The sequence below is a fragment of the Pelophylax lessonae genome (assembly GCF_965119305.1).
Source record: "Pelophylax lessonae genome assembly, chromosome: 7".
Lineage (NCBI taxonomy): Eukaryota > Metazoa > Chordata > Amphibia > Anura > Ranidae > Pelophylax > Pelophylax lessonae.
In genome coordinates this window covers 102,651,307-102,676,770 of record NC_138774.1, presented here as the reverse complement: position 1 = coordinate 102,676,770, position 25,464 = coordinate 102,651,307, and the positions used below count along the sequence as shown (strand labels likewise).

General features: G+C 42.8%; 1 protein-coding gene across 1 annotated transcript in view; it reads right to left on the bottom strand.

The window, feature by feature from the left end:
- Window positions 1-673: 673 nt before the first annotated feature.
- Window positions 674-25,464, bottom strand: part of RELB (RELB proto-oncogene, NF-kB subunit) — a 94,463-nt gene continuing 69,672 nt past the window's right edge. The window contains exons 3-11 of the mRNA XM_082264005.1: window positions 23,099-23,415; window positions 19,686-19,846; window positions 17,480-17,571; window positions 15,652-15,783; window positions 14,059-14,163; window positions 12,584-12,799; window positions 8,503-8,568; window positions 8,343-8,414; window positions 674-1,473 (exon numbers count right to left, since the gene is read on the bottom strand). Of these exons, the coding sequence (XP_082120131.1) occupies window positions 1,172-1,473; window positions 8,343-8,414; window positions 8,503-8,568; window positions 12,584-12,799; window positions 14,059-14,163; window positions 15,652-15,783; window positions 17,480-17,571; window positions 19,686-19,846; window positions 23,099-23,415 (1,463 nt within the window). The 3' untranslated portion in view covers window positions 674-1,171. The remainder of the gene's footprint in view (window positions 1,474-8,342; window positions 8,415-8,502; window positions 8,569-12,583; window positions 12,800-14,058; window positions 14,164-15,651; window positions 15,784-17,479; window positions 17,572-19,685; window positions 19,847-23,098; window positions 23,416-25,464) is intronic.

Here is a 25,464-nt window from a genome sequence, read left to right as displayed (position 1 = left end):
TGAACAGATGCGGGAAATAGATCCTTTGTCAGGTGAATATTGCTGCCTGTGCCCCTACTGGAAATCCCCCCCTACTTCCTCAGCAGGCCTAGGTCATTGCTGTGAGCTAAAGCTCCTGTTACCTCTCTTTAGGTAATGTCACCAGCCCCTAGTGGATTCTAAGAACAAATATCGAAAATGCATTCCTGGAAGAGGAAAATAGGAAGCTTGGCACACAACAATGCTGGATGCAAACAGGACAGGAGGTAAGGGAACACAGGATAGCAGGAAAATTGTAATAAAGGATCTAACTAGGGTTGCACCGATACCGGTTTATTTATCGGCGAGTATGACTACAGATATTTGTGCTCAACTACTCACCAATACCAATACCTTTACTGTGCGATTTGAGCCTGTACAAAATGAATGGGCTTAAACTGCACTGCAAAGAATTGCATGCGATTTGAACAGGAATGCGTTGCAAATCCTGTCCACATCGCATGTGGTTTCCTGCACTGCTCCTGTGTGAACCCAGGCTGAAGTCACTATTACAAGCATAAAAGAATAAAATAAGGCTTGTCAAATAAAGCACTACAGAGAACAATGATGTATCAAGTTAAGTAACCCAAATCTACCAATTTCAAATATCTTAAAAGTTGATTGATAGATGGGGAACTATGGGTTACTATAGATAAACTTTATGTAGTGCCATATCAATGTTTAGGACTTCTCAAAAGACCTCAATTAGTTACTGTTTTACAATCTGAACTGTCTGCATCGAGGGGAGGAGAAACGTGTGAGTAAAGTGCTGTGACTCTCTCCCTATACAAATCAAATGAAGTTCCCCTCTCATCTGGATACCAACGGTTCATTGTAACCACCTACCAAGATTGCATATAACTTTTGTCACTTAACCATTCAATATTTTATGTACATTTATAGAGAGGTGTAATCATGTAGTGGGAGATCTATATTAATGCTCTTAACCGGCTTGCTGGTTGGTTGGTTGGTTGGTTTGTCTGTTAACTTTTATATTTACATAAAAACCAATAAGTGCTCTCAGGCTGCCAATGCACTGCCATTGTCCACTCGGGTCAACACATGTCTAGACAATGACCAAAGTGAGTTTTTCAATCATTTGTGATTAACAGATCACAATTCAGTCAATTTCTGAACAGGTAGCCACTGAAGGTCAACAACCGCCCATTCTCATATCATCTGAGTAGGGGCATTCTGAGTACATCTGTTCCTGCTCTCCTGTAAGGCTGATACTGTGCCCAACCAAGCTGGATGTGGCATCGCCATCATTGTAAGGTTGAATGCTTTCAAAATGACTTGCAGTTGCTTGTTCCTCCAGGTCAGTGGAGGTCCATGTGGTATAGATGTCAAGGTTTGAATGTGTATCTTCAATGTGTGTCATATAATCTTGTATTAAATGGGGGTCAGCCAGGATATTAAATGGACCCATCTCAAAACCAGGGGTCATCCCATAATCTATGAAAGGAAAAAGAGAAGGTATTAAATCACAGCACCTTTCAAACATTTCTCATTACCCCATATTATGAAATCCCTCAGATTATGACATGTACACGGGATGAACCAATAAATATAGATCCACTGGTAACATCTGAAAATGCAGCTTCGGGTGGAAAACTGATATCAAATGTTGTACTTGCGCGAGAAAATTACTCCACATACCAGACCTATTTGACTTGTTTGTGGCTGTCTGAGCACATGCCCCTCCAACATACAGTACTGTGCAAATGTCTTAGGCAGAATAACATGAACAAAATGATGTAAATTAAGAATGCTTTCAGAAAGTGTTAATAGTTTATTTTTTATCAATTAACAAAATGGAAAGTAAATGAACAGAAATCCAAATAAAATAGTTTTTGGTGTGACCACCCTTTGCCTTCAAAACAGCATCAAATCTTCTAGGTACGCTTGCACAGTTTTTAAAGGAACTCAGCAGGTAAGTTGTTCCAAATATCTTGGAGAACTAACCACAGATCTTCTGTGAATGTAGGCTGCCTCAAATCCTTTGGTCTCTTCATGTAATCCTGGACAGACTTGATGATGTTAGGATCAGGGCTCTGTGGGGACCAAACCATCACTTCCAGGACTCCCTGTTGTTCTTTACATTGAAGATAGTTCCTAATGACATAGGCAGTATATGTTTGGGGTTGTTGCCCTGCTGCAGAATACATTTGGGTACAATCACACACCTCCCTGATGGGTATGGCACGATGGATAATTATCTGCCTGTATTTCTCAGCATTGAGGACACCATTGATCCTGCCAAATCTCCAATTCCATTTACAGGAATAAAACCCCAAACCTGCAAGGAACCTCCATCGTGCTTCACTGTTGCCTGCAGACACTCATTATTGTACCTCTCTCCAGTACTTCAAGAAAAAAAAATGCCTTCTGCTACAGCCAAATATTTAAAATTCTGTCTCATCAGTACAGAGCACCTGCTACCATTTTCTGCACTCCAGTTCCTATGTTTTCATGCATAGTTGAGTCACTTTGCCTTGTTTCCATGTCCTATGCACCTCCATGACTAAGCCCTGTGGCTGAGATGAAACGCGTTGGCCTGGTTGGAGCCAAAGCAGTCTACTATTACGGGCTGAGCTGGTTTGCAGCAGTTGGGACATTTTTTCACTTCTTCTGCAAGATTTTTGGAACAACCTACCTGCCGAGTTCCTTCAAAAACTGTGCGCAAGTGTACCTAGAAGAATTGATGCCATTTTGAAATCAAGGAAGGTCACACCAAATATTGAATTCATTTGTATTTCTCTCCAGTTCATTTACTTTCCATTTTGTTAATAGATAAAAAAAAAATACACTGAACAAAATTATAAATGAAACACTTTTGTCTTTGCCCCCATTTTTCATGAGCTGAACTCAAACATCTAAGACTTTTTCTATGTACACAAAAGGTCTATTTCTCTCAAATATTTCATACAAATCTGTCTAAATCTGTTTTAGTGAGCAGTGCTCCTTTGCCAAGATAATCCATCCACCTCACAGTTGTGGCATATCAAGATGCTGATTAGACAGCATGATTATTGCACAGGTGTGCCTTAGGCTGGACACAATAAAAGGCCACTCTAAAATGTGCAGTTTTATCACACAGCGCAATGCCACAGATGTCGCAAGTTTAGAGGGAGCGTGCAATTGGCATGCTGACTGCAGGAATGTCCACCAGAGCTGTTGCCTGAGAATTCAATGTTCATTTCTCTACCATAAGCCGTCTCCAAAGGCGTTTCAGAGAATTTGCCAGTACATCCAACCAGCCTCACAACCGCAGACCACGTGTAACCACACCAGCCCAGGACCTCCACATCCAGCATCTTCACCTCCAAGATGGTCTGAGACCAGCCACCCGGACAGCTGCTGCAACAATCGGTTTGCATAACCAAATAATTTCTGCACAAACTGTCAGAAACCATCTCAGGGAAGCTCATCTGCATGCTCGTTGTCTTCATCGGGGTCTCGACCTGACTGCAGTCCGTCGTTGTAACCAACTTGAGTGGGCAAATGCTCACATTCTAAGCCGTCTGGCACTTTGGAGAGGTGTTCTCTTCATGGATGAATCTGGGTTTTCACTGTACAGGGCAGATGGCAGACAGCATGTATGGCGTCATGTGGGTGAGTGGTTTGCTAATGTCAACGTTGTGGATCGAGTGGCCCATGGTGGCAGTGGGGTTTCGGACAACGAACACAGGTGCATTTTATTGATGGCATTTTTAATGCACAGAGATACCGTGACGAGATCCTGAGGCCCATTGTTGTGCCAATCATCCACGGCTATCACCTCATGTTGCAGCATGATAATGCATGGCCCCATGTTGCAAGGATCTGTACACAATTCCTGGAAGCTGAAAACATCCCGCTTCTTGCATGGCCAGCAAACTCACCGGACATGTCGCCCATTGAGCATGTTTGGGATGCTCTGGATCGGCGTATACGACAGCGTGATCCAGGTCCTGCCAATATCCAGGAACTTTGCACAGCCATTGAAGGGGAGTGGAAAACATTCCACAGGCCACAATCAACAACCTGATCAACTCTATACCAAGGAGATGTGAGGCAAATGGTGATCACTGCGTGAGGCAAATGGTGCTCACACCAAATACTGACTGGCTTTCAGATCCCCCTGACCCCCTCAATACAGTAAGACTGCACATTTTAGAGTGGCCTTTTATTGTGGCCAGACTAAGGCACACCTGTGCAATAATCATGATGTCCAATCAGAATCTTGATATGCCACACCTGTGAGGTGGATGGATTATCTCAGCAAAGGAGAAGTGCTCACTAACACAGATTTAACAGATTTGTGAACAATATTTAAGAGAAATCGGCCTTTTGTGTACATAGAAAAAAAGTCTTAGATCTTTGAGTTCAGCTCATGGAAAATGGGGGCGAAAAACAAAAGTGTGCGTTTATAATTTTGTTTAGTGTAATAACACTTCTATTTCTGAAAGTATTCTTAATTTACAGCATTTATTTACACTTGCCTAAAACTTTTGCACAGTACTGTATATAAACCCATTCATGTGCTGCCAATGCTGAAAACAAAAACACTATTCCTGACATTGTGGTTTAAGGACATAGAAGAGCTGCATCCCAGCACTATGTGTGCTTTGCAGCAATTGGAAGCGGAGGGTACGGGAGGTAAGGTGTGATCCTGCCTCTAGAGGGCACCATCAGATGAAATATGCCAAGCACATAAACATACATCAGAAACAGCTTTAAGAGACTAGATCATAGGAGAAGCACCTGTATGAGAAAGCTTTGATTGAAAATGTCCCCTAATTTGTGGGCCACATCTGAGGTCTGTGGCCATGCAGCTAAACCTTTTTGCCTAATGACTACCAACTATTTTGTTGCATATAAAAGGGAAATAGGCTGCTTCCATACAAGCCTTCTCAGACAGGTGTCAGAGCCACTGCCGAAGAAGCGTGAGAGATCCAGCATGCACTATAATGGGACTGGGGCAAGCATCTGAATGTGTTTGGGTTCATGGCGACTGATGTCACCATCCTGAAATCGGTATGAAGCCAACTCAGCCTGATAGGGGTGGGGACACGTACAGGAATTATATATGTAAAAGCTAAAAAAAAAAGAGAGAATCACTTCTGACACTGTTTACTGTGGCCACAAAATGTATCTAACTCAGCCATTCTCAACTGGGGTTCTTCCAGAGGTTGCTAGGGTTTCCTTGAGCTGTGGCCGGTTGACCTTCCAATTGATGGTACCTGCATAATTCTGGGTCCAATTGTCAGAGTTAGTATCATTACACCATAGATCTTTTTTTGCTGTCTGTACAGGTGGCATTCTTCCCAATGACCACCAATGATTTGGTTTTAGCAAAGGTTCCCTGAGACCTGAAATGTATTTCAGGGGTTCCTTTGGTGTAAAAGGTTTGAGAAAGTTTGATCTAACAGATCCTCTTTAGAAGGAATAAGCAGGATTGCATTATCAGGAAAACTGGGTCTTTTAGGATGTGGCTATGTATGGATACATTTCTAGGCCAACTGATATACTTTTGGATATTGGGAGCAGGGATCGTCAGGGACTGACTGCACCTTATGTGTGTAGTTACATTGAATGCTGAACACTGGGATCAGTCAGATTCAGTCAATTATGGATTATTCATCCCATAAGTTTGTTAGACTTGTCTTTACAGGAACAGAGAACCTTTGCTCATAGCCTAGGACTAGGTAGCCTGCCTGTGAGTGTACATAGCATGTGGCTAAATACCTAAAGTGGAATTCTAGTCACAATCTGTTCCCACCCCCATTCTAAGTCTATTCCATCTACCCTGTAAAGGAAGAGATGTGTATACTTACCTATTCGGAAGCCAGTCTGTTGCGGTCCTGTGACCGGATTCCAGCACCACCTTCGGTGTAGATGAGGGACAGCCAACAATGGATGGCACATAGTGAGCCTATAAGTGACATCATCACCCAGGATTTGCAGTCATTGCCTCTCCTCTACACTGGCGCTGGGACCAGATCACATGATCGGGACAGAACAGCTTTAAAACGGGTAAGAATACACATCTTTTCTTTTATGGGGTAGATAGAATAGTCAAAAAACACAGGAGGCACAGGAGGTGCAAATGGGTAGATACAGTTCACAACTAATGGAGCTATCTACAGAACATGGAGGTGCCTAACTCTACACAGTAGGTGGCAAGAATTTACAATAACCACAGAATTGCTTTAAAAGAAATGGTGAGTGTGTTTTTGACATGTTATTAACAGACTTTAGGGCAGAATACTGATTATTTTGATTTACGCTTACTCTCCAATAATTTTATTATATTACACATTGGGGTTTGTAAATTGGCCACTAGAGGGAGCTCTCAGCACAGTCAATCTCTCTCATTGTTTGTCAAGAAAAACATATGCAGTGCATCTATGCAGTTCACACAGATTCCATTCATTTTATCGCTTTAAAGATCCTGCAAGTACAGAATAATACCTGTTTATCTGCCAGAAATATACTCAACTCAAAAGTCTTGTTGTGGGCTGACTGCAAACAGCATTTTTGTGGAGTGGTGTCAGCCCTGCTACTTGCCATTTGCTAAAATACTTAACTAAGCCTATTTCCAGTTTTCTACAACATAAAGGCTAATCATTCTGTAGTCCAGGATAAGAAGTAGGAGGACTCTGAGATAACATAGGAGGTGTAAAGAAGACAAAAGGGTAGATATAAATTTCAGAAGAGATATTTATTTTGTAAATTTTAAACAGATATAACAAAATGCTTCCACTTTACCCTGAACTGACCTAAAATGTTTTGATTGCAAAAGCAGTACCGAAGTCTGCAAACACAACTACATTTATTGTACTTTGTGGTATAAAAGTGAAGGTGCGCTAATTATAACATTAATCAAAAATTGTATTAATCATTCCATCAGTAATAAATAAAATGAAATTGATGAAAGTACTAGTGCAACAATGTTCAGAACATATGCATTGTGATCAGTGATCACTAACACCCTAGTGTAATCGAATTAACATGAAAAATAAAAAAAAAAAAAAACAATCTGCAGGGTGCCAAATGAAAATAAATGAATTAAGTGACAGTCCAAAAATTCTAGTCCATATAAGCGTGCAATCAATGTGAAACAAGATTAAAGGATTCAAACTTAAAAGGGAAGGTGAATGTGATCCAAGCACTTATCCCTCAAGGTGCTGCATGCTCAAACAATTGGAAAGCTGCTTACCAGATCTCACATCACAATTGGCTTATAGGAAGTAGTAATGCCGTGATAACCCGACCAGGTGCTGATAATCACCACACTGACTGCGAGGCTTCCTGCCTCTCAAGGGATAGATATTCCTCACATCCAGGGCTGGAAACCAACACAGACTCCAAGCATGTACACCCCCCTTGGACACTAGCATAGAGCTCCCACAGATTAAAGGGGCTTGGCAGCAGGTCACACAATCCGGCATTGGGATAGCAGCCAATAGTGCATAAACCTTTTACAACTTTTATTAAAAAATTAAGGGTGCACTTACATAAGAAGAAATACGGACAGCTTTTCTTAAAAAACGGGTAGAAGAATGGATGACTCGGCCGCCTGCAGCACAGACCAAGCTGTATGACGATATAGCTCTCCACCCAACGCGTTTCCCATAAAACAGGCATCCACTGTGGCCCCTTTCATCTGTGGGAGCTCTATGTGTCCAAGGGGGGTGTACATGCTTGGAGTCGGTGTTGGTTTCCAGCCCTGGATGTGAGGAATATCTATCCCTTGAGAGGCAGGAAGCCTCGCAGTCAGTGTGGTGATTATCAGCACCTGGTCGGGTTATCACGGCATTACTACTTCCTATAAGCCAAGTGTGATGGGAGATCTGGTAAGCAGCTTTCCAATTGTTTGAGCACAGAAGGATCACATGCAGCACCTTGAGGGATAAGTGCTTGGATCACATTCACCTTCCCTTTTAAGTTTGAATCCTTTGATCTTGTTTCACATTGATTGCACGCTTATATGGACTAGAATTTTTGGACTGTCACTTTATTCATTTATTTTCATTTGGCACCTTGCAGATTGTTTTTTTTTTTTTTTCATGTTAATTTGTTTGATTACACCAGGGTGACAGTGATCACTGATCACAATGCATATGTTCTGAACATTGTTGCACTAGCACTTTCATCAATTTCATTTTATTTATTACTGATGGAATGATTAATATAATTTTTGATTAATGTTATAATTAGCGCTCCGTCAGTGTTATACCACAATTTAGATTCCCAAGACTCAGGGCTTTCAGGTGCTGCTGTTTTAGCCCAGGTTTAAGCACATCTATTTTTTCTTATCAGCCATTTATTGTACTTACCTGATGGAGAAGTTATATAGTCTGTATAATTGGGTATTGGTTGTCGTCTCCTGCTCTCTATCCCATGTGGGTCTGCAAAAAAAAAAAAAAATGGTTTAGAGTAACGTCCAAGATTAGAATCATAGTAGTAATAGTATATATAATGGTATAAAGCACTGACCAAGGCCGACAAGCTCATCTAGTGGAGAAGACATGCGAGGTCGCTTTCTTTGCATTCCATGGGAATCTGTAGAAAAATTTTAGCACACATTATTTGTCTAGTCAAATTGGGCAGAACACCACCATTAGGTCACACATACACTATGAACAGATCACACACCACCCACACACTGGACAGATCACACACCACCCACACACTGGACAGATCACGCACCACCAACGCACTGGACAGATCACGCACCACCCACGCACACTGGACAGATCACACACCACCCACACACTGGACAGATCACACACCACCCACGCACACTGGACAGATCACACACCACCCACGCACTGGACAGATCGCACACCACCCACGCACTGGACAGATCGCACACCACCCACGCACTGGACAGATCACACACCACCCACGCACTGGACAGATCACGCACCACCCACGCACTGGACAGATCACGCACCACCCACGCACTGGACAGATCACGCACCACCCACGCACTGGACAGATCACGCACCACCCACACACTGGACAGATCACGCACCACCCACGCACTGGACAGATCACGCACCACCCACGCACTGGACAGATCATGCACCATCCATAAATCAAATAGATCATATGCCACCTCACTGAGAATTCTGTACACCAGGTTGAGAAACATTTATTATCTGGGCCACCCTATTCGATTTCATTTAAACAATTTGTTTAAAGTACACTTGCATGAGGAGAAATGTGAAGGATGCCTCTTAAAATTGCTAGTTACCTGGCTGTCTCTGGTTTCAATACTGTCAAACATTGACACACACGTGGTAGGTAGAGCCAGAGTACAATCAGAATTCCTGATTTGTATACATGATTCAGATTAGTGACACAAAAAGTATTGAAGCAATGATATGCAATGTTCATAGTGACAGTCCATCGCCTTAATACAGCTCTCCTTTAGGCCCCTTTCACACTTGTGCGACTTGCACTGTGATTTGGGACTGCAAATTTGCATGACAAATCATAACCCATGATTTCCAATGAGTACCATTCATATCTGTGCGACTTCAAGTCTCAACGACTTCAAAAGTAGTCCCTGCACTACTTTGGTCTGACTTTGACCCATTTTGAGGTCCATAGATCTCAAATTACACAGGCATTGCTTCAGTCCAGTCAAAATTGCGGCAAAAAATCAAGGCAAAATCACACGAATTCTAGGTCGCACAAGTGTGAAAGGGGCCTTAAGGCTGACCATTCACTATAGATGTGTTTCTCAATTTTTTTTCAGTCAAGGCACCCTTTAAAATTATGGACAGTCTTAAGGCACCCCATTCTAAAATGTAAAAAACAATTCTAATAGTTTACACAAGGCGGCAACATCCACATGTAGGGCGCCCAACATTAGAGGTGATTTATTCTTCCAAAGCAAATACACTTTTGCACACTAGTACCGACTAGTATTCCAGTGTTTCTCCTCTCTCTCCCTCAATTTCTCTCCAACACTCAGCTAATGTCACCCCAGTGCCGAGAGGGGCAGGGGAGGATGAAACAAGGATGCTGTGTATGCGATCAACACCCTCCTTATTAACACTGATGACCTCACTGGTTGTTAGGACACCAGTGGCTGGAAGGTTGTAATGGTGCACAATGAAAACCTGTGGCTTTGTGCAACTAAGGCAGCCTTCATTCACCTGCTGGCTTGTATACAGTTTTTGGACAATTTTTGGGCATTTTGCCAAGACACCCCTGAAGAAATCTCAAGGCACCCTGGTTGAAAAAGGCTACACTATAGTGTATTGCCAGCACACAATTAGTGTTTAGTAAGTTGACCAATCAAATTTTTATTGTGTGTTCAGCTTTGTTTCTCAGAAATGTAAGGATCTGAGAATAAAGATGGATGTACACATCAAAAATTAGCCAGTTCAGCAGGACTTGGCCAGATTTTGGTACGTGTGTACTCCTGTCTGTTTAACAGAACCCATACATAGGCTTCTGTTGAAAGGTCCTGCTGGAAATCAGCATTTTATCAGTGCTTGGAGCCAGTGTCTGCAGAACTGATCTGTGTATTCTGATGGGGGGAGAGTCCCTGGTGTCAGAATACAATAGCACAGTGGGTAGGATCCCTGCATCTACATCGCTTGTGTGGATGTGGGGATCTGGCAGGTTTTTTTCTATTAACCCTTTTTTGAAAAAAAAAAAATAATAGAAAAAGACAAACTGTCTGTGTATACCCAGCTTAACAATGAGCACATCTCTGAACAAATAGCTAATGCACAGCTTAGGTACAGATAGAACTGCTTCTACCTGCAAGTATTGTAATGTAAGGCACTAATTACTCTTGTGATCTGCCATATTGCAACATAATGGGAGGGGTGTGTGATTATGTATTGTTGGTAATAAGAAAGTCAGTACTTGCATTAGGTTGGCTCCAGCAATGTTCTGGGAAGATGCACTGTCAAAATAAAAAGTATAATCTTTTATCTAATGGTGCCCACTATCTCCATAGTTAAAACCAGGCCTTCACTCAGACTCACCAGGTTTAATCACTACAAGCCTGCCACCATCTGCCATTTTTTTTTCCTATTTTCTTTTTGCACTTCACCTTGGCCCCCCCCCCTTCCATTCTTATATAGGGGAAAATTACATCTCCTCAGCTCCTGAAGCCCTTTGGGTATGGTATGGCTATTAAGGAGAACCCCACACTAACATTAAAAGAAAAAAAACGGCATGGGGTCCCCCCCAAAATCCATACCAGACCCTTATTTGGGCTTGCAGCCTGGCAGGTCAGGAAGGGGTGGTGCATGCACCAGTCCGTGATGTCAGAAGGGGCGGTGCCACCAGGTGACGGAGCCAGATGGCCACGCAACTTATCTATATAAGAAATGTCAAACAGCTTAGCCTACATTAGGCGGCCAGCCTTCATGTCGGCGGGAGTTTTTTTATTTTTTGGGTGCGGCGGGCAGCATGATTGACGATGGATTTACATCGGGGGACACTGGTTTTTTATTTTTAATAAGGGAATTTTCAAAAACTGTCTGTGTTTTTATTACTTTTTGACACTTTTTTGGTGACTGGGTAGGGGTACTCATTCACATGGCGGGGGGAGGCAGAATCTGGGATCTAGGTTCTGACAAGCCTCCTGCCTGCAGACCCCCACAACCATTGGCTATGGTTGTGAGGATGAGGCCCTTGTCCCCATCAACATGGGGACAAGGTGCTTTGGGCTGGGGAAGAGCTGCATGACCAGAAAAGGGTCTAGTATGGATTTTGGGGGGGACGCCATGCTGTTTTCTTCTTAAAATTTTTTTTTTCTTTTTATATAGCCGGGTGCTGGCAATTGCAATCACGAGTCATTTTTAATGTGATTTGACTCTTTTTTCTTTAGAAATTAAATTTTTGCTGCAGCATGTTCTATATATCTTATATGCTACAGATGCGCCACTTTACAGACAGACTAAGGGGAACCCCCCCCCCCCCCCCCCCGGCACTATATTTAAAGGAATTTTTCATTTTTATTGTTGCACTTTAAACATCAATGAAAATCACTGCTCCTGAAAAAAAACGAGTTTTAAAAAAAACAAGTTTTTGCATTGATACTTGTCCTCCGAGGCAGTACCCGGACTCCCATACCCCGTTTATGGCCAACTACTTGCATTTAAGCCTACAAAATTAGCACTTGATTTTCCAGTTCAGTTCTCATAGACTTCAATAGGGTTTGCCATTTAGGTTAGAACTTTTGCCCTGTTCGGGAGTTCTGCTGCAAATACAAAAGGGGGGTGTTCGGCCCATCTCTTCTGCCCATCATTTATCTGATATAGAGATATCTGTAGGTCTATGTCAACCTTAAACGTTAGAGGACAATCCATATACAGCCACCCATCAAGAAGGTGGAGTTTAATGCCTCTGGAGGTTGCAATTCGTTTGTACATGGGAGGGGCTTACCATTAATATTCAAACATTCCTTTAGGCCTGATTAATAGGAAAAAAAATAGGAGAGAAAACAAGGAGACTTGTCTTCCCTACCCACCATGTTTGCAACATGTTTTTTTTTCTCTAATTTCAACAATTGAGTGACAGACGCCATACCCTACACACTTACCTCCATTACGTGGCATGTATGTGAAGCTCACTCCATCGCTGCGGATGCCGTCAGTGATCCTCTGCAGGAAAACTTGCACGGTTGCCGGGTCACAGATATGCAAATCATGGTATGGTGGCGTCTTGAGAACGATGGCAATCTGTCTGTGCACATCGGCTTGGGAGAAGTTGGCGCAGGCTTCCCATGAACTGTCAGAGAATACCACCTTGATATCTTCTGCAACACATGTGGAGTAAGCAAAAGGAACAATAATCACTCCCAGGCAGCTGTTTTCATATAAACATATTTACTGATCATTCATTCATTCACACAAATGCACAGCAATTGTGGCAAAGTATGTAAATGATTTTTTATTTTTTTGGATATATATATTGTATGGGATGGGTCCTGGACGGGAGTCGTCTTTCCTCTCTTTTTGGGTTGTTGTCCCTTTAAGGGAGACTTTGATAGCAAATTTAGCACAGTAATTCTCAACCTTTTTTTCAGTCAAGGCACTCCATTCTAAAATGTAAAAAACGATTTTAATAGTTTTACATAATGCAGCAACATATACACATGTAGGACACCCAATGTTAGAGGTGATTTTTTGTTCCAAAGCAAATACATCTTTGCACACTGGTACGGTCTAGTATTCCAATGTTTCTCTTCTCCCTCAATTTCTCTCCATCATTCAGCTAATGTGACCCGAGTGCTGAGGGAGAGAGGCAGAGGAGAGTTACACAAGGATGCTGTGGAGGCAACAGACATCTCTCCTTATTACTGATGACATTATTGGTTGTAAGGATGCCAGTGTCTAAAAGGTTGTAATGGTGCATAATATAAACCTGTGGCTTTGTGTGACTAAAAGGCTTGATCCACCTGCTTGCTTGTGTACAATTTTTTATACATTTTTAGTCATTTTGCCAAGGCACCCCTGAAGAAGCCTCAAGGCACCCTGGTTGAAAAAGGCTGATTTAGTATTTAGGGGTTTTCACCCATGCAGGGTGAGGATTTCTGGGGTAGTCCAGTTGAACAGGAGAGGACTGATTTCAGTATTCTCTGCATTGATAGTCCTCATTTGAGACCTGGAATTCAGAGGCTCTGAGAAACTTTGGGTGGGAATAAGCCTCCAAACCCTGATTGCAGGCACTTTGGTCCAGAAAGGGTTAATCCACCTGCAATGGAGTCTTGAAAAGCAGCAAGAAGGAATCATCACCTGTCTATGAGGTAGAGTGGAGTAGTCCACAGCTGTGAGACTGGGTGGGCTGTCTGGTGACTGAGTCTGGGTTTGCCAATTCCTTGCAGCTTGTATTGCACCCGAAACAGATGGGAACCCTAAGCCCAAGTGTGGGACTGAGATACTGGCGGTGAGCCATTTTGTGTGGACTTCAATTTACTAGGACTATAGATTGTTATTTTGCTCAAGAAAGCGATTTGTGTTCCTCTCTATATTATCACAAAGGAGATGGATGCAGACCCAACCCATGACCAGTTACCTTTCTGCACCTTGTCACACAGGATGTACAACTCATCTCCACCTTCAGCGCGGCCATACTCTTTATTCATCCGGCATATCTTCAGTTCTGATGTATTTGTGGATTCTAGAGAAGCAGGAAGAGAAATATCCAATTCAAACAAAGGACACGTGGGGCAGTGAGAACATTTCAAAAACTGAGCGCATGGACTTCTAAGGTGATCTGCTTCTAAGCTGTGACCAAAAGAAACTGGATTTCATACTTTAGGACTTATTCCCATGGGAGCAGAGGTCCCTACAGTGTGAAGAGCCACTTATGTTTCCGAGGCAGCAGGGAGCTGTGTGCTGGCAGCCTGTTTTACTCAATGGAGATGCAGTGGCTGTAAAGACTCACCTGCACATCCAAGTCTGATAGGCGTGTAGGGATGGGTGCATGGCTCTGTCTCTGCTCTGGGCCTGTCCCTGCAGACCTATAAAACTTTGCTTTATGAGTGAGTCTTTACAGCAGCTGCATCTCCTTTGACTAACACAGGCTGCCTGCATGCAACTCCATGCTGATCTGGAAACAAAGGAATGGCTCTTCATTTCGGGTTCCATATAGCTGCTATGTGTGTATTTAATTCCCAGATCAAACAGCTGAGATCTCAGCTACACAGAGATGGCATGGTTTTCAATGTGATCAGATAAATTGCACTTCGAGTGTGACAATCTGACAATGCTCACATTTATGCAATCAGCACACAGGCATCCGCCCAGCTCCGTTGTGTCCGATCACTATATTGTCTGCAGAGAGAAGTTTCTCTTTTTTCTGTCTACCCATCCCTCCCTTACTCCAACCAGCTAAACCCTAACACTTGCACAAGTTAGGGGCATGCATTTAAACTTTAGTCTGGAGAGCAGTCGACTCCTTGTGGTGGTAAGTTTTGAAAAGAACTGCTGGCGGGTACTGCTGGTGGGTATAGCTGGCTGGTACTGCTGGTGGGTACAGCTGGCTGGTACATCTGGTTCTGGCTGGTACAGCTGTGTGTGCTGTTGGCGGGAAATGCTGGCTAGCAGCGGCGCTGCACTAGAGGAAGAGGCGATGTTTCCTGTATTGGTCACAGGTGCAGTGCATTTGATAGCACTCCGCCTGTGACTCACTCAGACTGTCAGAACGGAGCCGAAACTATACAGGAAGCATCGGCTCCATCCTAAAAGATCAGCAGAGAGACACAGACTCCCTTTGCACGGGGGACCGGACCAAATGACTTTGAGGGCCGCATACGGCCCCCCGGCCGTAGGTTCCCCACCCCTGATTTAAAGTGAACCAGTTATGTGCCCATTCCCAGCCAAACACAAGGTTTGCTTTCAAGCAGGGTGAGAAAGAAGCCCACACCTAATTTCCAGGTGCCCCCTGTTTGGCCCATTGCCTTCCCCTGCAAAGTCGCTTTATGACTTCTGACCCAACTCTTGCAAACACAAAAATACTATTCATCAGGGCATGGGATTATGGGAGGCCAATTTTAAGACAGATTCCAATACTTCTGACAGCTTTATGTAAAAACACATTCATTTTTTTAATAGATCCATGACTTAATTTACCACTTATCCCCCTTGGTTTTTCTTGACTACTTACTCTTATCGTATACGGGTTCTGACAATACAGGTCCGATTGTCATTCGCTGTCCGGGAGATGAAATATACCAAGCCTGAAAACAAAGTCTGACCACGTTCAGATCCACCTCTTCATGGTGCCGCCACATACCAGCTGTTGGGTTAAATGAAGAGCAGGTAAAGCAAATACACTGATGGATATGTACATTCATCAAGACTTATCTGGCAATACGGGAATGAAGGGAAATACACCACTGACACTCATGGCAATCAGTCAATTACAATTCTCCCATATCTGCAGAACAGGAGAATCTAATTGGTTGTTAAAGACGAGAAGAACAGTTCACACTTCAGGATTATTTTCAAAGGAGGCTTAAAGAGACCCTGTCACCAACCTTAAAGATTGCAGGCAAAAGCACTGAAAAATCAAGTATTTTAAATCTTTATTTGCTACGCTTTTCCTTTCTGTAAATGATATTGTATTAACTTGCAATGCTCTTTTGAACTTGCTAGAACATTTGACAACACCAGGAAAAGTCAATTCCCTATATGACAGCCCACACTCCCTGCATATAGTCCTCATCTCTTCTGGGAGTTTCTAATTACTGTCTGTGCTGAACCAGCTCCTCTGTCCCTCCCCTCGCCTCTCTACATAACTTTTTATGTTATGGTCAGGAATGGAATACAGTAATCCCCCGCTACATCGCGGTTCAGTTTTTGCGGTCCCGGTAATTCGCGTTTTTTTTTGTAATGTTATTTTACTATATAAATCATTAAAAATGAAAGATTTTTGTGTTTTTCATAGCTCTTGCTCTGTCTCTAAGTATCTTTTATGTGTTTAAATGAGTTTCTATTGTTTTAAAAGTGTGTTTAAAGACCTTAAAATGCTTCTACACGTACAGTGACAGTAAAAAAATCATGCCTACAATGCATTTTAATAGGGTTTTTCTATTTCGCGGAATTTCACTTTTCGCGGCTGGGTCTGGAACGTAACCCCCGCAATGGAGGGGGGTTTACTGTAAAGGGAACTACTTTAGTGCACATGTGCCTTGCTCATGCTCAGGTTCAGCTAGGTTCCGAAAAAACAGAAATCAGTTTTTTTTCTACCACAGTGAAGAGCTCTCATCCAACAGGTTGAAAGTGGTTGTAAACCACAGACATTAAATATGAACAAAGCATATCCCTCTACAGTGTATACTTTTGTCAATTAAAAGCACTAAGTGCAATTCCTGCCTGCTGCTTCATTCTTCTGCTATCAGCATGAATCACTTCTGGCAAGTATTCCTGACACCAAGAGAAAAAAGGTGACAGAGGAGGGACCTCCAGCCTCAGCTCTGTCCCTGTGTGCTGTGTGAAGGGGAGTGTGTCTCTTCCCTCCAATCAGCTGTCAGAGCTCTCCTCACTGAGCACTGCAGAGTGTAAGTTGAACTCTCCGCCTCCTTTTTTCTAAACTCTCTCACAAACTTATAAATTCAGCACTTTGGATGAATGTAGAGAAGACTTCAGATAAACAGGTACAACTTATGTAGGAAGATTTGTTTCATTTCTGTGCATCCCCTGAGGAAAGTCCCTTCGCTGCTAATATGGAAGAGTTTACAACAGGTTTAAGTTTTACCTTGACAGTTTTTTCAGAGATACAGTTGACAGCAAATGTTTAACTCCTTTGTTTTTTTGTGATTGGTTGTTTCCACTGATAGATAGCTGAGACCCCTAAGAAGCAGCCAATCATAAATCAATGATATCTAGGGATGACTCTCCCCTAATTAAAAAAACTTGCTGAAACAGTTTAACCGGTTAGTAACCTAAGAGCAGTGTACAATAAAAATATGGATATAAGTGTTGGTGCTCACCGTTATAGGGATCTATCCCCAAATTTAGCCTGGCTTTAACTGATGACTCAATTTCCTTTTTCCGGACACATTGAATACCAAGGTTACTAAAGCTGGAGGAAGGAGAAATACAGAGGTGAAACAAGAACCATATAAATACCATCTACAAAAATCATGGGAATGGGGATTGGTAAAAATGTTTTATGCTGAACCATTCTGAATAATTTCTTTAAGGGATGTCTGTTTTTCTATTGCTGACTTGTGTTTAAAAGAGACAAAAATCATCTGCAGGTATGAAGGACAGGCAACTAGTATAGTCTAGCTTCAGCCACTTCCAAATCCCTGTAATTCCAGACAAATCCCAGGCCATTCTCTCACTGAAAGCAACTGCCTTTCTCCGTCCTGCCTCATTTACATTTCTATTGGCCACTGAGGCACTCCATCATAGTAAGAGGCCAATAGGAGTTTGTGTGTGTTTGCGGCAAACTCTAACACCACTGAGAAACGTTGGAGCTTGGTCTCATAACCCTGGTGCACACTACTAGTTTTTGTTCATTCAACCAAGCGGGTTAAAGAAAAAAAAAAACTGACAGCTCAGGTCGGAGCCGCTGTACTAACAATCTGATGTTAGTACAGCGATCTCCCCTGCTGAGCTATTGTGTTCCAACAGGGCCCCCCCCCCCCCCAGAACACTTTTTCTGAACGTTTTCGGTCATGACCCTTCAACCGGTTGGCATACACACTGGCCAAATGTCGGTCAGTTTCTAATGAACTGGCCGATGTTGTCCGATATTCGACCCGTGTCTACTAGGCTTTAGTCAAGGATCTGTGCATTCATAGGAGGCAGTATTGCTAACACTTGAGCTCTGGAAGATTTTACCCCCTTCATGACCAGGCCATGTTTTGCTATTCAGCACTGCGCTACTTTAACTGGTAATTGCACGGTCATGCAAGGCTGTACACAAACCAAATTTATATAGATTTATTTCACACAAATAGAGCGTTCTTTTGGTGAATATTATAGCACCTACAAACTCTAGTATTTATACTAGAGTTTGTATTTTTTTTATACTACTAATGGTGGTAATCAGTGAATGGTACTGCGATGGTGCGGCAGACAATCTGACACAAACTGACGCTGGGGGGAACTGACTAACCGCCACTGACATCAACAGTGCCATTATTAGAGATCAGTGATAATACTATATACCGTCACTGTACCAATGACACTGGCTGGGAAGGGGTTAACATCTAGGGCACTCAAAGGGTTATATGTGTGCCTAACTATACGTAATGTGTGTACAATGTGCTGCTTTTACTACTAGATCTCTCAGTTTCTCACCCCTGCTTTGCAGGGATGAGCAACTGACAGATTACTCCCTCTGTACAAAGCTCTGTGTTGTTTATCAACACAGAGCTCTAGGCTGTGAATGTATGCAGCCGATCAGCAGGTCCTGGGTGTGAACCATTGGCTGGGACTTGCTGACAGGCTCCCGCTGTGTACAATCACAGTGGGTGCTGGGCGGGGCACACACATGCACACGCCCTAAACCTGGAAGTTGGCATCGTTGTGCAGGTACGTCGCTTTGCCTACACCAGCTGCTCGCCCGCAGTACATTGCAGGTGAGCAGAAAATGGTTAATACAATCATTAAATGTTTTTTTTTTTCTGGTTCAATAGTTTTTATTGAGAAGATTTTTTAATTAACAAACACAAGAACAACAATTCTAGAATACAATCTCTGAAGTCATGGTGGCAGGTAACTAAATGTGTTTTTTAACATGCAAGCAGTTAAATGCTGAAACTGGACTTGGTGTCAGCCTCTTGCAGTCTATCAAAGCAGCAGAGCTCAGGCAGAGAGAGGGGAAAGCAGCAAAGACGCCAGTGAGGTGTACTGCAGTGCTCATGTACTAACAAAGAAGAAGCTGAATGGAGGGGAGAGCAAGGTGACAGAGAGATATGCTCATCAGTCTGCTGCTTCTTCTTTCACTGTCTAGTCACAGGCTGCGGAAGAGCAAGATCTGTTATCTACCTGCAGTAGAGAAAAGCTGGCCTCCTGTTCTACTAGACAGGAATGTGCTATGCCACAGAGCTGTGTAAATACAAATCGTTTGGCAGAACAGCTACTGTACATATTTTCGCCTGTATCTTTAAGAACAGGAATATGACAATTAGGTAATGAAGCACTCTGTATTGCTTTGTGTGTTACCATTAATATTCAGCTCACCAGTGTTCAGTCTCTCCTTCACTGGGGTGCAGTAAGACTTCACAGATGCCGTCCTTACAGTCTTTCCCCACAAGAGAATGCGGGTGGATACGATGAGGAGAGTCCTTCCAAACTAGGCAGACGCTAATATGAACCTCCCGGATCGCCTCGCAGTTTAACAGCTACAGCAACAAAACAAGGAGGTGACAGGTGTGATGAGGCTGCTAGGATATGGGGAATCTTAGGTACTTTCCAAGGATTGTTAAGCTGTACAATTCTCATCAATCACTATCTGTGCTCAGAAAAAAGTGCATAATTAATACAACAGAAAATGAAACCACGATAAGTCACGTTGCCAAACAACCGATTTCTATAAAGCTGGCAGAGACTGTTCTCCACTAGAAACCCCAGCATGCTTTGCCAGTCAGCGGCCAACCTTTTGGCATCTATAGCTCACTCTGGTTCTTCCAAAACTGCAGAAGTCGGCATGTCCTGGCAGGTTGTTGAATGTATCCAAAGCAATCAGGGCCTTTATTATCATTTTTAAGGGATAGCAAATTGAATGGGAAACCCATGCCATGAAACTGTCATGAGAAGAATATTGAGGCATCCACTGTTGACCAATGCTAGTTGCTGGTTCCATTAATCTCTAAGGCCAGCCAAAGACGGAGCAAATTTCCTTCCTGCAACCACAGATAGTGCTGACAGAGGAATCCTTCCTATGAAGCCAATGTGTTATAGGGAACAGGAAAATGTGTAATCAAGCGCCTTGGATCACCAGGGCTGGAGACGGCCGGGAGTTCCTTCTATATTTATTTTCATTGCTGAGAATCCTAGTGTCAGGTTGACACATTGTCATGTGAGTGTAACTATTTATTTAAATAAACTTTGTTCTTTTGTAACGGAATTACGCTATGTTGGATTTGTTTCTCTCCTCCTCCCTAACAAAATCTCCCTATCTCTGGGAGCACTATCCCTGGTTGAGGATATAATCAAGTAAGATTGCTACCAGATAGAGTCCTGTGGAGGTATTATACAACCAAAAGTGGAGTCTATCTAAAGGCCCGTACACATGATAAGAAAATCTGAAGGGAAATTTCGTCCGACGACCGATCTGCCGATTTTCGGATTGTTAGTATGGGGCTTTCGACAGCCAACTCCGACTTTTCGGCTGACAAAATCCTGATGTGCAGGCTATAAAATTTTTGTTGTCCGTAATACAAAGTCCGATTTTCGTCTCATTAGTACAGATTTCGAAGGAAAAAAATCTTAAAGCGGAGTTCCGGGCACAGAATCGTTTTTTTTTTTTAATGTCCCCCAAACAGTGACCCTTAGACCTCTATACATCCGCTAATCCTGTTTCTTACAATGAAATAATCGGTTTGCACGTATAAAATCTTACTTTATAAAATGTATGACGAGTGCCGCCATCTTTGTTCTGGATCGCCGAGTCCGTTGTGGGGAAATGTCTTCCCTTCTTCCTTGTTCTAGTGGGCAGAAGCCTGTGAGTCCAGCGCGAAATCTCGCGCATGCCCAGTACTATGCGATCGGCATAGTACGGGTTTCCATAGGGACGGCAATGTTGAGGAAGTTGCCGCTGTTGTGACAGAATGCTATACCCGCTCAGACTCTCGTCACTTCTGCCCCGGTGCGCACGCGCACAAGGCATTCTGGAGGTCCGATGAACAGCTGACTGAGAAGAGGCGGGGCTGAGGCGTCATCGAGTTCTTACAGGGGGCGGGGAGGATTAGTAGACCTGAGAGGAGGCGGTACACCTGAGAGGAGGCGGTACGGATGCAAATATCATCGAGTTCTTACAGGGGGCGGGGCGGGGAGGATTAGGAGACTTGCGGCCGTGTAATAAATGTATTAAAAGTAGTTCCTTCGGTACTGTATACTAAATAAATAATAAAATAATGAATATTAGTATTAAAAGTTGAAGGAAAATTATAAATCGTTTTCAATATTTTTTTACAAATAAATATCTGAAAAGTGTGGCGTGCATTTGTATTCAGCCCCCTTTACTCTGATACCCCTAACTAAAATCTAGTGGAACCAATTGCCTTCAGAAATCACCTAATTAGTAAAGAGAGTCTATCTGTGTGTAATTTAATCTCAGTATAAATACAGCTGTTCTGTGAAGCCCTCAGAGGTTTGTTAGAAAACCTTAGCGAACAAACATCATCATGAAGGCCAAGAACACACCAGACAGGTCAGGGATAAAATTGTGGAGAAGTTTAAAGCAGGGTTGGGTTAAAAAAAAAAACATATCCCACGCTTTGAACATCTCACAGAGCAATTTTCAATCCATCATCCAAAAATGGAAAACGTATGGCACAACTGCAAACCTACAAAAACATGGCCATCCACCTAAACTGACAGGCCCGGTAAGGAGAGCATTAACCAGAGAAGCAGCCAAGAGGCCCATGTTAAGTCTGGAGGAGCTGCAGAGATCCACAGCTCAGGTGGGAGAATCTTTCCACAGGACAACTATTAGTCGTGCACTCCACAAATCTGGCCTTTATGGAAGAGTAGCAAGAAGAAAGCCATTGTTGAAAGAAAGCCATAAGAAGTCCCGTTTGCAGTTTGCGAGAAGCCACCTGGGGACACAGCAAACATGTGGAAGAAGATGTTCTGGTCAGATGAGACCAAAATTTAACTTTTTGGCCCAAAAGCAAAATGCTATGTGTGGCGGAAAACTAACACCATCACCCTGAACACACCATCCCAACCGTGAAACATGGTGGTGGAAGCATCATGTTGTGGGGATGCTTTTCTTCAGCAGGGACAGATAAGCTGATCAGAGCTGATGGGAAGATGGATGGAGCTAAATACAGGGCAATCTTAGAAGAAAACCTGTTAGAGTCTGCAAAAGACTTGAGACTGGGGCAGAGATTCACCTTCCAGCAGGACAACGACCCTAAACATACAGCCAGAGTTACAATGAAATGGCTTAGTATATTCATATGTTAGAATGGCCCAGTCAAAGTAGACAATCTAAATCCAATTGAGCATCTGTGGGCAAGACTTGAAAATTGCTGTTCACAAACACTCTCCATCCAATCTAACAGAGCTTGAGCTATTCTGCAAAGAAGAATGGGCAAAAATGTCACTCTCTAGATGTACAAAGCTGGTAGAGACATCCCCAAAAAGACTTGTAGCTGTAATTGCAGCGAAACATGGTTCTACACAGTATTGACTTAAATACAAATGCATGCCACACTTTTTAGATATTTATTTGTAAAAAATGTAAAAAAAAAACATTTTTCATTTTCCTTCCACTTAACAATTATGTGACACTTTGTGTTGGTTTATCACATAAAATCCCAATAACATATATTTACGTTCTTGGTTGTAATATGACAAAATGTGGAACATTTCAAGGAGTATGAATACTTTTTCAAGGCACTGTAATGTGTGACCAATGTCCTCACCTGTATTGCAGGAAGGGTCTTGGTTTGATCAGTGCTGCTTTCCCCCAGGATGCTGCCGGCAGACCTCCCCTCGCACTTATACCGGAAGCGCATCCCCCGCTGCTTTGGCTGTTCCTTGATGATCAGGGTGGGTTGTGCAGAGGTCTGGCATGGTTGCCATTCAGGAGAAACAATTGGTTCTGCTGGTAGTTGGTTGATAGTTACTGTATCAAGGAGACTGCCACATGGAACATGATTGGGTAACATAGGAAAGGATCCCATATCGTTCTGTGTTCTTGTATTTACAGAATCATTGCTGATTAACTCCATAACATCATCTGTCAGAAGAAAACAGGAGGTTGGGTTGGACAAAGAATAAAGAACTGAAAAAGAACTTAATAGGAGGGTGGTTATAACATAACAGGGTGATAGACCAGTAAATATAACTAACATCCATGCAAAGGCAACTCCACTCAAAACTGAAATCAATGTTAGATTGACACTTGTAGAATAAATTCCTCTCGAGTCTCCAAATTCTAGACTTCATTAAAGTAATTGTAAAAGATTTTATTTAATTTTTTTAATAACAAACATGTCATACTTATTTGCTCTGGTTTTGCAAAGAGCAGCCCCAATTTTCCTCTTCTCGGGTCCCCCACCCGTGCTCCAGGTCCCTCCTCCTTTCCGAGCACCCCCATAGCAAGCTTGTGCTTGCTTGCTCCTGAGCCGACTCTCTGTGTCCATAAGACAGCCCCGCCCCTGCCTCACTGGCTGTAGCTGACAACAGCAGGAGACTCAGCCAATCAGGCAGAAGAGACCCGGGATATCCTCGGCTCTCGTGCACATCACTGAAACGAGATCGGGCTTAAGTATTAGGGGTGCTGAGGGGGCAGCTGCACACTGAACACTTTATGCATAGAATACATGAAGGTAAAAAACCTTTAGCCTTTACAACCACTTTAAAGTGTTTTGTGTCTACACCTCCTCCAACAAAGCCAATAAAGGCACTAAGGTCATAAATGGTACCACTCTCAAATTTGGAACCCCCTAGTTCTTGGTCCAGTTTGTACCAATGTTACTATAAATATATATATATATATATACAGTCAGGTCCATAAATATTGGGACATCAACACAATTCTAATATTTTTGGCTCTATACACCACCACAATGGATTTGAAATGAAACAACCAAGATGTGCTTTAACTGCAGACTTTCAGCTTTAATTTGAGGGTATTTACATCCAAATCAGGTGAAAGGTGTAGGAATTACAACAGTTTGTATATGTGCCTCCCACTTTTTAAGGGACCAAAAGTAATGGGACAGTTGGCTGCTCAGCTGTCCCATGGCCAGGTGTGTGTTATTCCCTCATTATCCCATCTACAAGGAGCAGATAAGAGGTCCAGAGTTCATTTCAAGTGTGCTATTTGCATTTGGAATCTGTTGCTGTCAACTCTCAATATGAGATCTCAAAAGCTGTCACTATCAGTGAAGCAAGCCATCATTAGGCTGAAAAAAAACAAAAAAAAACAAACCCATTAGAGAGATAGCAAAAACATTAGGTGTGGCCAAATCAACTGTTTGGAACATCCTTAAAAATAAAGAATGCACCGGTGAGCTCGGCAACACCAAAAGATCCGGAAGACCACGGAAAACAACTGTGGTGGATGACCGAAGAATTCTTTCCCTGGTGAAGAAAACACCCTTCACAACAGTTGGCCAGATCAAGAACACTCTCCAGGAGGTAGGTGTTGTATGTGTGTCAAAGTCAACAATGAAGAGAAGACTTCACCACAGTGAATACAGAGGGTTCACCACAAGATGTAAACAATTGGTGAGCCTCAAAAACAGGAAGGCCAGATTAGAGTTTGCCAAACAACATCTAAAAAAGCCTTCACAGTTCTGGAACAACATCCTATGGACAGATGAGACCAAGATCAACTTGTACCAGAGTGATGGGAAGAGAAGAGTATGGAGAAGGAAAGGAACTGCTCATGATCCAAAGCATACCCCCTCATCAGTGAAGCATGGTGGTGGTAGTGTCATGGCGTGGGCATGTATGGGCGCCAATGGAACTGGTTCTCTTGTATTTATTGATGATGTGACTGCTGACAAAAGCAGCAGGATGAATTCTGAAGTGTTTTGGGCAATATTATCTGCTCATATTCAGCCAAATGCTTCAGAATTCATTGGACGGCGCTTCACAGTGCAGATGGACAATAACCCGAAGCATACTGCGAAAGCAACCAAAGGGTTTTTTAAGGGAAAGAAGTGGAATGTTATGCATTGGCCAAGTCAATCACCTGACCTGAATCGGATTGAGCATGCATTTCACTTGCTGAAGACAAAACTGAAGGGAAAATGCCCCAAGAACAAAGCAGGAACTG